Consider the following 16,526-nt stretch of genomic DNA (forward strand, 5'->3'; position numbering starts at 1 on the left):
CAGACTAATAACAGAAATGTCAGAATTTCTTTCTGTCTCTAATCTACCTTTTTTTGGTGCTTAACGCTTCATTCCGATAAATACAGCATATATCATTATATGGACAAATGCCAACTTAGTTTATCCTGCTAAAACTAATTCTAGTTCTGGTTGTTGTAGTTTTTAATTGCATTACACCAAGTTTGCCTAATAGTTGGGAAAGAAAGAATTAATTAGAGGCAGTCTTTTGTTCTGGTGTCTTTGCAATGTGCTATTTGTCAGCGGCACTCTATCACAGCAATGACTGTGTTACAGTGGAGACCGACTCTCTGCATGTGTTTAGCATAGACTGCCTCTTAGATACTACGCAGTGATTTGTTCTAAAATAAACATATATATTTAATCAGTCACCCACACACTTCCCCATATAGCTCCTTTTGGAAATAAGTGGAAAGAACGTATCATGGTCTTGTTGTGAGTTTTTGCTTCCTTTCTCTTCAATCCTTATTGCCAGCAACAACCAGTCTTAAATAATGCATTATGAAAAGAGAATGTACTGCTACAGTGCATTTTACACTGATATGAGTGACATCAGAGCTAGGGAGACGCTAAGCCACACAGTTTACGGAATGGAGATTTAATGTGGTTCTTTCAATGTCTGCCTTTTACAATACCACACGTATATTTCTTATACTTGGATATGTAATACTCATCCATCTAGTGCACTGATGGTGAACCTTTATGGCAGTGTGTGAGCACTCGTCTGGGTTGCAACCTGGAAGAGGAGCTGCCCAGGGGGCATGTGCGCGCCCAAAAATGAACTTCTGGTTTCCGGTGCGCGCATGTGGGCCAGCCAGCTAGTCTTCTGGGTTTCTGGTGCGCATGTGTGTGCGACGATCTGCTGGCCGGCCAGCATGATTACGCAGGAAAATGGAAGACCAGCTCTTCCAAATTCCAGCACTGCCGCACGCACGAAGGCCTGCTGATCATCGCGTGAGCATGCGTGCCAGAAACCCTGAAGAGGAATGGGTGACGCCAAGCATGCCAGGCGACATGGCTCCGCGTGCCACTTCGTGCATGTGTGCCATAGGTTCTCCATCACAGACCTAGTGTCTTAGTTCAATCAAAAAGGTTGCAAGGGGTTGCCTTCAACCCATTTTTCACAATAAGCATGTTACCATGTGTCTTGTGACCTCTTTGCTCCACACACACCACACATGCACGAATATGTACACATTTGCATTCAGCTTAAATATTTCATGTTTAAATTATCAAAAAAAAAAAAGATGAAGAATAAATATTAACTTGTTATAAAATACCTTTACCCATTCCTATTCCTACATTTTTACTCATTTGGTTTCTTCCATGTTCTATTTCATAACTACAGTACAAATTATGTTTCATTTATAGAGAGCTAGTTTAATCAATGATTTGCTGGAAAATGTAAGTAAAATTGTCTTTCAGTAGGAAGGCTTATATTATAGCCTGTTGCTACCCTTACATAAATTTACATTACACTGTACTACGATCATCAAATATTGGGAAACCTTGTACAGATTTTGGCGATTACTAAAAGGTCAAACAAGGCAAGCTGAATACCAAGGATACAACTGATGTAAATGCTTTTGCCTCTGGTTTAAATTGGACTGCATAGTTCTCTTTTTCTCCACAAAACAATTCTGATTGCGCTATCTAATTTCTTTATTGAGAATCAATCCCTACTGAATTTGATGAAGAAAAAAATACTTCTGACTTTTATTTCTAGACAATATCTAGCTAGTTCTACAAGGAGGTTACATATCTACAGTTCCAGAAAACCCTGGATAAAGCAGACTATCTGGATTTTTAAAGTTGGATTTTAGGTCTCGATATGGAACTAAACTAAAACTCCTTTGATTGCTTTGTGCATTACTTGTGGTGGAATTGAGATGGAGTGAGTGCAATCTCCTGCTCCTGCTAGATCTTTCATCTGCCTTCGGTACCATTGATGATATTGCCTCATCTTTGAATGATGGGAGTGGGGATTGATTCTTCCTTTTGCTCTAGTTAGTAATAGGGGTATTACAGGGCCAAAACATGACACGGAAAGGCGGCAATGTACTGTGGCGATACCCACAGCCTGGAATGGGTCTAAAATGGAACATGCGGAGGCCAAAAATGTGACAAACGGAGGCCAAAAATGTCCAAAGAGTGGGAGCTGGTGGGTGGCCGGGGCTTCGGCAACATTTGCTGTATAAGATGCACAGATATTTCTAACCACTTTGGTGGGGGGGGGGGAGGAGTACATCTTATAGTCTGAAAAATACGGTAATTCCACTTATGACTTTGTCTTTGGGTTTGAAATTTCATCTATCTTTTTTCACACTTTATTAGGAATTTTATTAGTTAATTTTTTTAAAAAAACATAAAATCTAAGGCTCTCCAGTTTCTGATACACATAGCACACAAAATACAGGATATTGCAACTGGTAAGTAGCTGTAGAGTGGCCAAGATTTCTATAGCTATCAAAGGTGAAGTATTTTTCAGGGTTTAGAATGATAGATTTCAAACAATGTATTTCAGTCCATTTTTTTCCTAAGTGCAATCAAACATAAATAACAATAAAAGCAAGCTGATATTCCTCTAGTATAATCTGGCCCCTTTGCGTTTGGATTATCCCATCCAAGTAAATAAAAGTTGATTTAAACTTATGTACTCATTTCTTAGAAATGATACTGGACCTATCTAAAATAATTGGTAACAAGACCACTGAAAGTCCCAAAGCAGCTTGTACATAATTATATAGTATTTTTCGTGCCAAAAGCACATTAGTTCTCTTTTTAAAAAAATCCAGATGATATTTCATTAATTTGGGAAGAATTGGCTGTTCTACTTGTAGCTATCTAGCTGCTGCTGCTTTTGATTTTAGAATACAAGAGAGACTCATGCTAGGTATAGTCTTGTGCCAACAATAAAGAAGCCAGGATAATATTTTACTGAAGCTGACCCTGCATTTATAACTTCCTTTCCAGCATCCTATTCCTGGTTTTCCTTCTTTCAAAGAACTATAAAAAATATCTGAGCTCAGCTAGAAATGAGTACTATTAATTTTAAATCGCTTTATTTGATCACACACTTTTTTATATTCCCTATACACAGTAGTGGGTTCCAGTTCTTTTATTACTCTTTCCTTGTAACTTCTATTTCCATTAGAAGCAGGAAAATATGCCAGTTCCCAAACTAAATCTTCACATTTGTTGGTCTTGCGTGCACTAGCAATTTTTTTTTTTAATTTGATTTATATGCCGCCCTTCTCCGAAGACTCAGGGCGGCTTACAACATGCTCGGCAATAGCCTTCATCCTTTTGTATATTTATACAAAGTCAGCTTATTGCCCCCACAACTGGGTCCTCAATTTACCTACCTTAGAAAGGATGGAAGGCTGAGTCAACCTTGAGCCTTGGCGAGATTCGAACCTTGCAGTAATTGCAGGCAGCTGGTCTTAATAACCAGCTTAATAACAGGGCGCCTTAAACCCCTGTACTACCAAGGCTCTTAAATTAAAAATCACTACTAGATTTCCTTGAAAGCTAACCTTCTAGCAATGCTGAACACTCATACAATATATGCAGAAAAAGGTTTATATTTAAGAGCTCTCTCTTAGCCCTCTCTAATACAAACACGTGAAATTGGAAGGCTGCCAATAGGAGAATTTGTAATGCCTGCTCTCTGGGCAACAACATTAAATGTAGCCACTAAAGAGAGGTCTAGCCTAGTTTCTGGGCCAGAAAAATGATAACACTCACTTACCAAGCACTACAGGATTTATTTTCTTATGTAGCTCTTAGATCTATCGTAATGTAACAATAATTGATAGGGGTGTGGAACTTATTTGATTTTGTTTGTCATAATTTGGAAACAGGTAAAATCAAGTGACTCCAGAAGCCAAATATGCATATACATGGATTTTGTCTTTTTTAGAAAGTGAACAAGAACTGCATTTTCATCTTTACATATTAGTCTCATTATGTAGCAGGATGCTTACTAGATCAGATAGTTTTCGATGACAGGTATCAGCCTTTGAACGTTTTTTTCCTTCCTTTTGTACTGTCTTCCTGGGATCAGTGCATTATACTTTTTGTGAATACAAGAAACACACCATGTGGTGCAGTGCAGTGCAGTGCAGATGATATTTATCTGATATATTCCTCCTCAGAGGTGCTGGATACATCTTCATCAGTGCTTTCATGTAAATCTGGTAAGTTGCCCCAGAGCAAGAAATCTGTACCTAAGAGAAATGTAAATCAGGTATTTTATACATTTTGTGGTCATGATCTGAAGTTAACTTAATAAGGCACAATATTAAAGAAAACATATCCTGAGGATATTAATACATTGATGTACCTCTCAGTTGGTGGGATATGGGTAACAGTGTGTTAATTTGCAGTGTTGACTTGCAAAAGATAGACCTTAGTTGGCAGAGACCAGCATAAGCAAGTTTGACATAAAATTAACCTATGATAAAATATATCCAGACTACATTGTACCCTCATGTTATCAAGAAATGCTGCATAAGCATACAACTAACACTACTAATCTAGTCTATTCTTTTTTTGACTTATAATGACTAACTGCATTATGTAAAAGCCCTGACTGACCAAAGGCATGATGGACAGAACATATCAATATCTGTGAGCCCATATGGAAGATAGAGAATTGGAATATAAAAGGAATGGGATGACAAAGATTTAACAGTGAATTAACAGATTAAATGGAAATGAAGACAAATAATTCTGTTGTCTATTTGTGAAACCAAGGGAGAGGAAGGGTGGGATAGATATTAGTGAAAGTAGTCTGATCTAATGGAGTTGATAAATGGGATTTATGTAGATTTATTTATGAATGAAAGAGCTAAATATAGGTCAGAAAATATGAACTGGTACATTGACGTTGATCTGTGTCTATGAAAGCAGCAGTCTTAATTTGATTATATAATAGTTGTGTGTTACCTTCCAGAGAATAGTAACAATGCAAGAATCAGGCTTGATTTTTGGAGTTGGAGGTGGAGAAAGTAATAGAATAGAATAGAATTCTTTATTGGCCAGGTGTGATTGGACTGACAAGGAATTTGTCTTGGTACATATGCTCTCAGTGTACATAAAAGAAAAGATACATTTGTCAAGAATCATAAGGTACAACACTTAATGGTAGTCATAGGGAACAAATAAGCAATCAAATCATATTAGGAAACAGTCAATATAAATCTTAAGGATACCAGCCACAAGGTTACAGTCATACAGTCATAAGTGGGAAGAGATGGGTGTTAGGAACAATGAGAAGATTAATAGTAATGCAGACTTAGTAACTAGTTTGACAGTGTTGAGGGAATTACTTGTTTAGCAGAGTGATGGCATTTGGGAAAAAACTGTTCTTGTGTCTAGTTGTTCTGGTGTGCAGTGCTCTATAGTGTCGTTTTGAGGGTAGGAGTTTAAACAGTTTATGTCCATGATGCAAGGGGTAATGTACAATTGTACATGTAAATGTAATATAATGTACAACATTTTGAATGAATATGATTTAAAGGAAAAGGCATTTTATTAAGTGTGATATGAATGGAAGGATGAATGGGAATGACAGGAAAAAATAGAGAAAAAGAAATGCTATTATACTCCTATGCAAGAGGAATGTGAATCACAAACTAGATGGACATTAGACTGTTAAATGACTCTGGAAAGTTAGCTGGTAGAATTCTGTCCTAAAGGACATGAGGGTGACAATTAGTAAAATTTAGCAAGTTTTATACTTGGGAGTGTGCAAATCCTTCAGCAAGTCACTGTGAAACAAATAAGTGTGAGAAATTTATTCTCTGTCCATTGTTTTAGAGAAAGCTTATAATAATGTATAGGCTCAATATAGAGAATGTTTTGAATGAATATGAAAGTTGCTGAATGTGGAATATGATGGAAGTAAAGCATGTGTTATAAAAACATAGCAAGCAGCGGTCAAATGGATAATTGGATTCTAAGTGAAGGAAAGGCACATATGACGGATGGGAACATTATACAGAGTATAGCTCAGTGTGGTATACAGGCAGATGGAATATATATGCTATTGATTAATCTGGGAAAGAGAGATGGTGGTGTTCTGAAGGAAAAAGACTACAAATGTAACTATTGTACTACCATGCCTGCTTTATAAACTGTTCATCTCTGAGTGTAGTTTCTCATGAAGAGATTTGCTTAATAGCATGTAACCATAGCATAAGGTTTTACAATGAGTTCATTGCACTACCATCTGGCATTTGCATTAAATAACATCCAACACATATCACCTTAAATTTACACTAAATTTGTTGACCAATTAGCCCCAGTCTGATGATTTAAGAGATTGAAGAATTTAGTTTACATGCAGCATTTTCTTGGAAAAAGTGTTTGCTAATAATCACACATTACCTAAGCAGAATACATGATTAAGATACTCTATTTCAACATTAAGAATATGTTCACTTCCTTAAGCAGCTGTTTTGGGGTCTGGTTGATGGACTATGGGATTACCAATGAAAAACAAAATAGATCCAATAAATCTGAAATTTGTTCTTCTTTCCTTGTCCATGCTTTATAACAGGCATTACACTATAATAAAAATACTGAGTTACAACACAACAGAAGCATAATAACAATTAATTTCATGTGCAGAGTAGAAGTTTCATACCAGATGAATCAAATCTGTCAATTCCAAAAACGGCTTTACTGTGAAACATCCAGAAGTGTCCATTGTTGCAAGAGAACAAGCAAGGTTTGCATGGAGCAATCACATGGTAGCCTACAACATTACCGCTAGAAGAGCAAATGAAGTATATGATATGCAAATTTTAAATCAAAGACTATGAAGAAAAAAACAAACTATACAAATGATAGATATGCAAATGTATCCTACTTACATATCAAATTAATAAAAATAAAATTCTTTCATCTACCAAAAATAATGTAGCAATGGACTAAGTAGTGAGCCAAATGGAGTTTAGAAATAATCTGTACCTTTAACCTCCAAATGTACTACTGTGTTAATAAAATATGTTAAATTAATTTCAATTCCAACAGAAAACAAAACATAACTTTAAAATGGAAGATTAATTTTTCTTCCCAAACTGAATAGATCTGGAAATTGTGAACTCTAATGCTTACTGATTCTGTGTCAAATTCACATCCAATAAACAACACATATACACCTACACACACAGTACACATGCATACATACACATACACACAGACAAAGAAAAATAGTTATCTGCTTTCTGTTTTCTTAAATTAAAGGAAAAAATATGAATATATTATTGCAAAGTTCTATAATTTGTCAACTTTTTTTAATTTGAATTTGGAGTACTTTTTTTTGTGAAACAGCAAAATAATTAAAATAATGGCAATATAATTCAAACTGGAGCCAAGGAGGACCTGAGCAGTTGATTCACTTCTGGAATCCAAGCCCTACCAGTTTATGCTGTTCAAATTTATTGGTGCTCCCACATATTTTCATAGCAGTTTCAGGCTAGTTTGGTTAAAATTGGACCCCCCGTTTTCTAACCAAAGCTTTCTTTCTGCCTTGCAATAGCAGGGTCATCTGATGCAGCAGACCCCATCCCAGCTGGTGACATTTATCAACGCTTTATTCTATTTCACTTTAGCTATCAATTTATTGTGCATAGGACACAAATTTGACAAGCTCTGAGAGAAATAGCTAAAATAAGAGAGTGCTTGAAACAGCTGCAGAGACTTCTAATTTATACACACACAGAATTATTTATTTGTTTGGAAAATTTATATGGCTGCCCACTCTCTTACAGTGATTCTGAGTGGCTTACAAACAGCCAAAACCCAGTATAAAAAATAAAAAATAACCTGCAGTTCCATTTTTTATGATCAAAATCATGTGAACCTTGATTTTTAGCTATTGAATTCATAACTGCTAATTGGCTGTTCTTTATGTGATCAACAATACAAAATATACAGAAATTAAAAATGTTCAATATTTCCTATATTTCCTATACTAAGAGAAATTTCATCTATCTTACATCTGCTGTTCCTTTTCTTTTTTTTATAAAAAGCCATTAAAAATGGAGAGCAATTTTGTAAGTGGAAATTCAGCTCATTAATGACCCACTTATATGGCTACAATTTATTTGGAAATCTTGAATGTCTTATTTTGGTATAGAAACCCAAAATAGGCATTAGATCACTGTATTTTTAATTCAATACTTACACGCTTACCGGTATTTAGCAGTAATCACATCTCTTTTAACTCTTGTATAGAAATGAGCAATAGACATAGTTGTTAATAATATTTTTTGCATATTAAAAATACTGTAATATTACTCACCATTTCAAACAAGCAACATTCATCAGTTTACATTTGCACATTTCTGTGTAATAGCAGTTTCCAATGAAGTCAACTGTACTGGTAGGGTTAGAAAGGAAAGATATTGGAGATGATTAAAATAAACTTTATCATCGCTTAACTCTGAAATATATAATACAATTAAAATTCCTTTTGTTTATTTTTCATTTACCGTACGTCTCTTTCCACAATCATAAACCTCTCTACTGTGAAAGAACTACAGTAAAACTACCTTAAATAGTAAATAAATTCAGCTTTCTAAAGTTTTGACAAGAAGTCCTTTCCTTGTATGGACTCTCCAAAAACGAAGAAACTATCCTGGGTTGTCAAAGGAACTTTGATTTATAGGTGCCTTTTTCATGCTAGAATTAAGACAATTCTGGTTTCTATAGTATAGCCTTCCCCAATTTGATGTGTTTCAGATGTACGGATGTAACACTGCCTGTTATCTCAAATCAGGATGATCAGTGTAATGGCTTAGGAAATAGTATTGTAATTCATGATATGAAACTGAACATTTCTATTATGATCCTAAGTTTGGAAAGAAAAACATTTTAATGAAAAATTAAGAATCAGCCTTTCTCTTCATACTGAAACCAATGCAGTGATTTTGTTTTGCTTTCTAAAACTACATAGTAACTACATAGATAATATGCAGGATCTCTGCAAATCATAAAGCACAAATAGTTTGATTTGTTTGGACTTGGTTTAATGTGTTGCATAAACCCAGCCACTCTGTTCTTTAAAACTGTAATCCCATTTACTAAATAAAGAGTAAGTCCCATAGATACAAATCCTACTATCATTAGGTGGGGTTATAAGGCTGTAATCCTATTAATCTTGATAGATAACAGCTACCAACAGCTTTAAGAATATTCAATTCCAAATAATATGCCTACAACTAAAACATTCTATTCTGAAATATTCCTAAATCTGAAACTTTTTTTTTGTAATGCAGTCTCATGGTGTAAAGATTGTAGCTGTTTTCAAGGGCGCTTAGATATGTTTTATTGTAGTCAAAGATCAGCAGCAACATGGGTAGAGATGTTAGTCAGTTTCTTAGTATCTATTTCAGATATATTCATTTTAACTCTTTTTGTCTTGGTTTTGAATTTTCAGTTTAAAAAATGTACAAAATTTGAAAACACATATGTAACTAATTACATAGTTTTAAGGTATTTTGCCTTTCCCAATATATTCTAAAGAACATTTTATAGATACTTTGAGTAGAGAACTGCATTGCAAAGTTTAGATGTATAAAATTCAAAATATTTTGATGTGCCTATTACTCAAAATTGAAAAGCAGGCCCATTGGTGTCAAACTTCTGAAGCAACTTTACCTTCCATAGAGCTGTTAACTTGAACACCATTCTGAATTGTCAAGGGATGTTGTTACTGTTATTACAGTATAACATAACATTCCATTATATTTCTAGCTAGCAATATAGGATTAAAAAAAAAAATAGTAGCTGCTTTGCCAACATTCAAGCAATGCAGCTAGGTTAATTTATTCAGAATTTTAACCAAGAGCCTCAAGTTTTCATTAATACAGGTAAGACTATTTGCTGGATTAACTGGCAATGCTGCTACAATAAATTTACAGCAACTCATTTTTAGACCTATCCATTAACCAGGTGGGTATGTTTCTTCTGAATCAATCCTATGGGGCCCAAACTGAGCAGAATAATTCCATTGATCTATTTTTTAGATTGTATCTCTAAAGATTTGTGATGTGCACTATGAATGGAAGGGAAAAAATAGAAACCATTTCTTTGATAGTTATTAAGATAAAGTAGTGGCACATTTCCATTACTTATTCAGTTTTGATTGAGAAGAACATAATTAAAAAAAGACCTTATTCATGCTTTAAAGAAAACCCTGAAATTATAGGCTGAAAATTAAATAATTTTCTGAACTTTAGCTTTATGAGTCTTTCAAGAAACTATTTAAGCACACATGATATGTGTCCAAACAATGTTTGGAACTTATTTCCATAATTATTGCAGACTAGAATATTGCCATTATTATTTAGAATATTTCTAATATTTTAAATAATAAATATAACTTAGAATATTTCTAAGACAATATATGAGGATGCTTCACTGCTTACAGTATTTCCAGGCTATGTATTTTGATAGAATATACTGATTGAAGTTGTAACAGGTATTACAGTGCCGTATTGTGTCTGTTTCTACTATATTATATGCCGATATAATTTACAATTCTTGCAGTGAAGCAGAGGGGTTATAGGTGATAGTGCCAATGCAATCATGTGTTTTGCAATCTTCTGGTTTGAGAGCTAAATAAAACTTTTGTGGCATGTCAAAGGCTACACCCATAAAAGCCTGTGGAACCAAGATCCATTGGAATAAGGGTAAATGGGAAGTTTTCAGTTGTGAATTAATTCTTAGTTGAAAATTTAGCACTTGCCCACTTTGGGAGTTCTCTGAATCAGATATGATCCATTGGCAACACTTTCTGCAGCTCTGCTCTAGGCCTAGACAGGAATTGTAGCAAGAGGATATTGTAAAAAGGGTTTGCTTAAATCTCTATTCATTGATTGGATTCATAATAACATTATTGACTTGGGACTTTAGGGTCCCAAGTAGGGTTAACATAGGTAGAAACACAAAATCTTCATTGTCTTCTTCCATCCTCAATGGCAATGAATCCTATATTTTTGGGAAAATGCTAGGAAGAAAAAAAAACCCTAACAACATTTCAATCCCCAATGCACATTTTCAATTCATTTTTAAAAATCATTTGGGGCTTTTGACATGATATAAAATAATCAGATGGCAGGTAGCATTTATCAGTTGTGTTTGTCATTTAAAAACTCCCAGTTTTTCCACTTATTAGCTCTATGTTTTACATTTAATAACTTAGCTGCATCAGAACATCAATAGCTATGATGGTAAGCTATTAATACTGTACAGCAAAAGAAACAAAAAGCAGTAAAATATTTCCTGGAGCATTGTAACTAATTTTCCTTCTAATGTCTCAGCTTGAATATCCAGCTTTTCTAAATTTAATACCACATTCCTGTGGTAACAATAGCCACACTGTTAAATTGTTCAACAACAGTGCCAAAGTCTCATAACATGATTTCAACTAATGTTTACCAGGTACTTATAACTTATGCCATAAATTTAACCAAAGAAACAGTTGTATAATTCCACAAAGACTTGGCCTTTATAAAATGGCTATAATAGGGGTTCCTTTCATGTATGCTGTTCTGGATTATTTTCAGCTGTCTTTGCATCATTTTAGGAAGTTTAAAAGTTATTTTGTGCTGTGTTTGCATATTTGATCTTTTGAAATCCAAAAGCTGCTGAAGTGCTGATTGACTTTTGGGCCATTTATAAGCTAAACAGAAAGTACACAGGAAGGGTGGGGGGGGAAGCCTGCTGTTCAATAGTGCAGCCTACAGATTGCATGGAAATGTAATTGGTATGGCTGAGAACTCCCTGTTCCCCTCAACCATGTAGATCTCTTGTCATTAGTTAACATGAAAAGTACTGAATAATAACTACATTAAGTTGGATATGGTTATTAATCTAGAATCCCAATTCTCTCCACAGAATTGGATATTCTAAGCAATCTTGGAAATAATTTCATAGCAATTTTTATCTTTTTTAAAATCAGTGCAGTTGCAATTATACTCATGTATTTTGCAAAATTGTGTAGATATGTGGGGATTACATTAGCAAGTTTTGATTTTGACCCCATTGGAGCAAATAATGTAATCACATTATAATAATTTAATAATTTAGTCATGTGGAAAACACTTTCTTCAATGAATAAATAAACATTATAGATAAAATATTGTATCTCAGAGAGGGTCTTCATTTCCACATACTTCAGCAGTTGTATTTTGATTCACAACCATTGAAGCTGTCAGAAACAGAGATTATCTCTTCCTGTGGTTTATGCAACCCTCCACTTGGTTCTTTTGGTTGTTACCACAATAGCTAGATCACATACTAAACATAAAGGGAAGTGAAAGTGACCGTTCCACCATACTGCTACAGCAGTGATGGTGCAATTCTAACATTAAAACTTATTTGCTTTCCTCATTTAAACTGCGAAACATTTTGAAAAGGTCTCATCAACTTGCAGTTTGCTAAAGAGAGCAATGGAAGCCGACTCATTCTGCAGGAAATAGAGAAAGGAAAGATGTTGAAAGTACACAACAAAGTTCAGCGTTGCATGGCTCAAAGATTATATTTAGCTGGATCACAAGTTGAACATGCCCATTACAGAAAATCTTACCTTTCTCCAATGCTTTTGGTTATTTTTTAAATAAATGAAACATTTTCATTTATAATACCTAAAGATTTTATAAAGCACCAGGACAGACAAGGCTCAGCAGCAGAAATGAGGTTTAAACATATTCATGGCCTGTGTCATCCTCAACCTCACCCTTTAGGGCAGGGGTCTCCAACCTTGGCAACTTTAAAGCTGGCTGGGGAATTCTGGGAGTTGAAGTCCGCCAGGCTTAAAGTTGCCGAGGTTGGAGACCCCTGCTTTAGGGCATCACAAATCAAAATGAGAATCTGAAAATGTGTGTTTCCCCCAAGAGCATTCAACCATTCCTCTCACCTTAACTATACTTAACAAGGCTGGTAAAATAGAAAAAAGAAATGGAACCTCAATTTAAATTAAGAGCAGTCACTGTGGTTCAAGAAGAAGAAGAAGAAGGTCTAATATTCCTCCAATCTCTCAGGTGTAGAAGCCATTCAAAGTAGGCAAGCAGCAGACAAAAGTGTTAACTCCAAATCCTATAAGCCTTAACTTACCTGGTGGGAGGCATGTCTGTGGAATAGAGATCGGTCTCTGTGTCAGCCAGAAGCACAGCTTTCATGCCCCGCGAACTAAGCACCTGTTGGCAGAACTTGCAGAACAGCACAGACACACATCGATCTGCAAAACTCCAACTGCCGGCAGACATGCTAAGGTCAGTCTGTATGGGTGGGGGCTCCAGCATGTCCCTTGGTTTCTTCCAGTAGGTCAAATCACTGGAAGTTTTCAAGAAGAGACTGGACTGCCATTTGTCAAAAATGGTATAGGGTCTGCTGGGCAGGGGGTTGGACTAGCCTGACTAGGTGGCTCAGTGGCTGAGCGTATTGATTGTTTGTTGGTTCGAATCCCTAGTACAGGTCTCCTGTGTGAGCAGGGGGGTAGGACTAGATGACCTCCAAGGTCCCTTCCAACTCTGTTACTGTTAAATAAGATGCTTGCTTTCTGGGTGGAAGTCAGTCCTTCTCTTCTCTTCTCTTCTCTTCTCTTCTCTTCTCTTCTCTTCTCTTCTCTTCTCTTCTCTTCTCTTCCCTTTACTTACAGGGCTTTTAGCTGTATTCTGTTTTCTCGGGAAAGCTGCGACCACCGATTCCGTTTAAAGCGGTGTTCACCAGCCCCTTCCACACACACCCCTATACTGAATGAAGGAGCCAGCAAGAGACAGGTTCAATTCCCGCCATGAAATATATTGATCGCTCCGAATTAGTCCAACTCGCTAAACCTACTCTCCAGGGTTGGGGGTAAGGATAAAGCGGGAGGAAGGTGCAATGCTACGTTGGCTGGTTTTGAGCTTCTGGACTGGAGGAAAGGCTGGATTGAACTGCAGGCAATGTAATGCCCTCAACCGAAGCCCGTCGGGATTCGACGGGGCTTTTCTCTCCGAGCCCTCGATTATTTCTCTTTATTCATGATCCCCCGTTCGACACAATCCCCTATTATTCATCCGCCGTGTGTCTAACCTGCAAGTGCCTCTCGTAACTATTCCCAGCTTTTAGGGCTCTCGAAGTCTTTCTTTATTTCTCGGTTACTCACTGAATGAACCTGAAGATCCGAATCTCCCGGACTCCCGTCAGCACCTCCCAATTGGTGGACGCTTCCCCCGCTCCCCGAGCCGCTTAAAGCCCCAAACGTAGGTAGCCTTCCCTTTGGCTGTCAGTTTGAATTTACAGTTTCGCATCTCATTGGAAAATGCTTGACCCGCCTCCGGAGAGTGACGAGGGAAAAAAAAGAGATCGACCTCAACCATTGGAGGAGCTAGGACATGATCCCGCCTCTCTCCTAACGTACGGTGAATGAAGCTACGCCCCTTACCTTGGATTGGTTGGCTTAGAACTCCTATTTACATATCCCTTCCTCTTATGGATGCGAACCAACTTGGGCGGAGCTTCTGCCTCGCGAGCATCGTGAATGGTCTTCTTCAGCCTTTGGTGGGCGGTGCCGATACGGAAAAGTGGCGGGATCGAGGGTGTGGAGAAGAGAGGATAGGACGTGGCCATTGGCTCGTGTCGTTGGCAGTTTTCAGAGTTTTCGATTCCGATTGGTGTCGCGAAATCGAATGGGCGGAGTCGCAGGAGTGGGACTGCGGAGGGAACGGATCGCGGGAGTATCCCGAAGAACGCGAGGCGTGGAGGGCGGCTCGGTCTGTGCCAGAAGTGCAGGTAATGATCGCGTCTAGGATGTTGGAATTCGAAGCCGTCTTCCGACTTCAGTTTCACCCGATCCCATAATTTCCCTTCGAGGGGGATCCATCCTCCCGTCTTCCTTCCCGAACTTGATTATAATTGATTGTAATTAGTATAATTGTCGCCCTGTGCCAGCTGGAAGTCCACTTTGATATATAAACCTTTTTTTGGAAGAATGTGAGCAATCCCTGCCCGTAATATTCCAGACTCGCCCCCTCCCCTTCCCCGCTTGAGAAATCAACAGATTTTAATAGAATCGAGGATCCATCCCATAATACTTCTCATTGCGACAAACCGGGAGCTGGATTGCCATATTCCCCTGCGAGAAGATTCCCCTACAAACTGCTCCCCTGTGACATTGCTATCTGTCAGGTTAGAGTCCGGATCTCGTAAAACTATTCCCTTAAAACTGCTTCAAAAAAACCCCTATTTCGAGTTCAACTTCCTGTATTCTAGCTGGTCTTTTGGGATAGTCGGCTAAAATAGCCCGTACGACTAATGTTTCCAGACCAATAGAATTATAGCATTCTATAAAATCTCTTTTTCTAAAAGATTCCTTCTAACTATTTTCTCATTTATTAAGCAAACGTCTGTGGAATAGTTCTGCTCTACCCAACAGCTCCCTAGTTTTATTTGCCCAACAATATAGCTACTTTTCTCTCCCTCTCCAGTCTGGTATTTTCCTTTCTTATATCCTAATATACATTTAGTAACCAGCGAAAAATATGAGCTTTGTCTCAATATTCTGTTGATCCACTAGGCTAAATGTAGCCCACCAGCTATTTAGGATGGCCTGGTAAAACACAATGTCCCTTACCAGATCAGCTAGAAAAGATGCCTGATGGGATGTGATCAGCTTGGTGGGCTAACAGTTGTGGAAATCTATATGCTTGGGTGGAGATGGAAATGTGGGGAGGGGGGAATCTATATAAATAGACTGTCTTGTTTCATTGTATTTGACTTCTACACTCTCATGAGCAAAGATTTGGGCTTGAATCTGTCTGGAGGAGAGGACTATAGTGGGAATGGGGTAATATATTTTTTGAGTTATTTCACAGCTGGTTGATGTGACAAAAGTATATAAAACTCTTTTGTACTTAGCCACACTTTCTCTTTGTTTGTTTGCCCTTACTCTGTTTAGCCTTACCATTTCCTGTCTCTGTTGGCCACATTGTTTGTCTTTTTGTAGTGGATCTTTTTTTTTCTTTGTCTGTAACCCTTTCTTAACATTTATGGCCAACAGTAGCTTGTGATCCTAAAGCAAAAGTTGTGCCCTGACTTCCCCCTGCTGAGAGACTCACATCTGTCTTTGAGCTGCATTTCCTAAGTCCAAATAGGCTTTGATGTCTGCATCAAGTACAGTTTTTCTTTGCTCATATGGTCTGATGGAGGACAAATCTAACAGTAATAAAAATACTTAAATCTGATCTATTGGCTGGACTATGGCAACAGTTTTATTGTACCAAAGTGGATTAGCCATGCTTATACAATGGCTTTGGATGAATTTATGAGCTCTTGTGGCTCAAATAATATGAAGATTTGGCCCTGGCTTCCCTTTTTAGCTTTCCATATTTCTATGTCTATAGTTGTTTTCTCTCTTATTTACTTTAAATAAATTGCTTTCTTGGGTGGCTGATTTTTCTTTGTCTCCCCATTTCTTCATTTTGATGTGTTTCATGTGTCCTGATGATAAT

General features: G+C 37.1%; 1 protein-coding gene across 1 annotated transcript; it reads right to left on the bottom strand.

Annotated features, from left to right (window-relative positions):
- Nucleotides 1–4,152: 4,152 nt before the first annotated feature.
- FAM72A (family with sequence similarity 72 member A) lies at nucleotides 4,153–13,337 on the bottom strand. Its single transcript, XM_070939796.1, has 4 exons — nucleotides 13,150–13,337; nucleotides 8,333–8,410; nucleotides 6,671–6,795; nucleotides 4,153–4,247 (listed from the first exon to the last, which is right to left on the bottom strand). Exons 1-4 carry the CDS (start codon nucleotides 13,335–13,337, stop codon nucleotides 4,153–4,155), a joined length of 486 nt encoding a protein of 161 aa, XP_070795897.1.
- Nucleotides 13,338–16,526: the final 3,189 nt, after the last annotated feature.

This window comes from Pituophis catenifer, unplaced genomic scaffold (genome assembly GCF_029215685.1).
Source record: "Pituophis catenifer annectens isolate HBS135680 unplaced genomic scaffold, rPitCat1.0.hap2 SCAF_3, whole genome shotgun sequence".
NCBI classification, from domain to species: domain Eukaryota; kingdom Metazoa; phylum Chordata; class Lepidosauria; order Squamata; family Colubridae; genus Pituophis; species Pituophis catenifer.

Bases quoted from the DNA above. Each gene is read 5' to 3' on its own strand.
- FAM72A (XM_070939796.1), bottom strand. From the start codon at position 13,337: ATGCTGGAGCCCCCACCCATACAGACTGACCTTAGCATGTCTGCCGGC. The intron at 8,411-13,149 runs GTAAGTTAAGGC...TAACCCTACCAG, and splicing joins ACAGACATGCCTCCCACCAG to TACAGTTGACTTCATTGGAA. The intron at 6,796-8,332 runs GTGAGTAATATT...TTGCTCTTCTAG, and splicing joins AATGTTGCTTGTTTGAAATG to CGGTAATGTTGTAGGCTACC.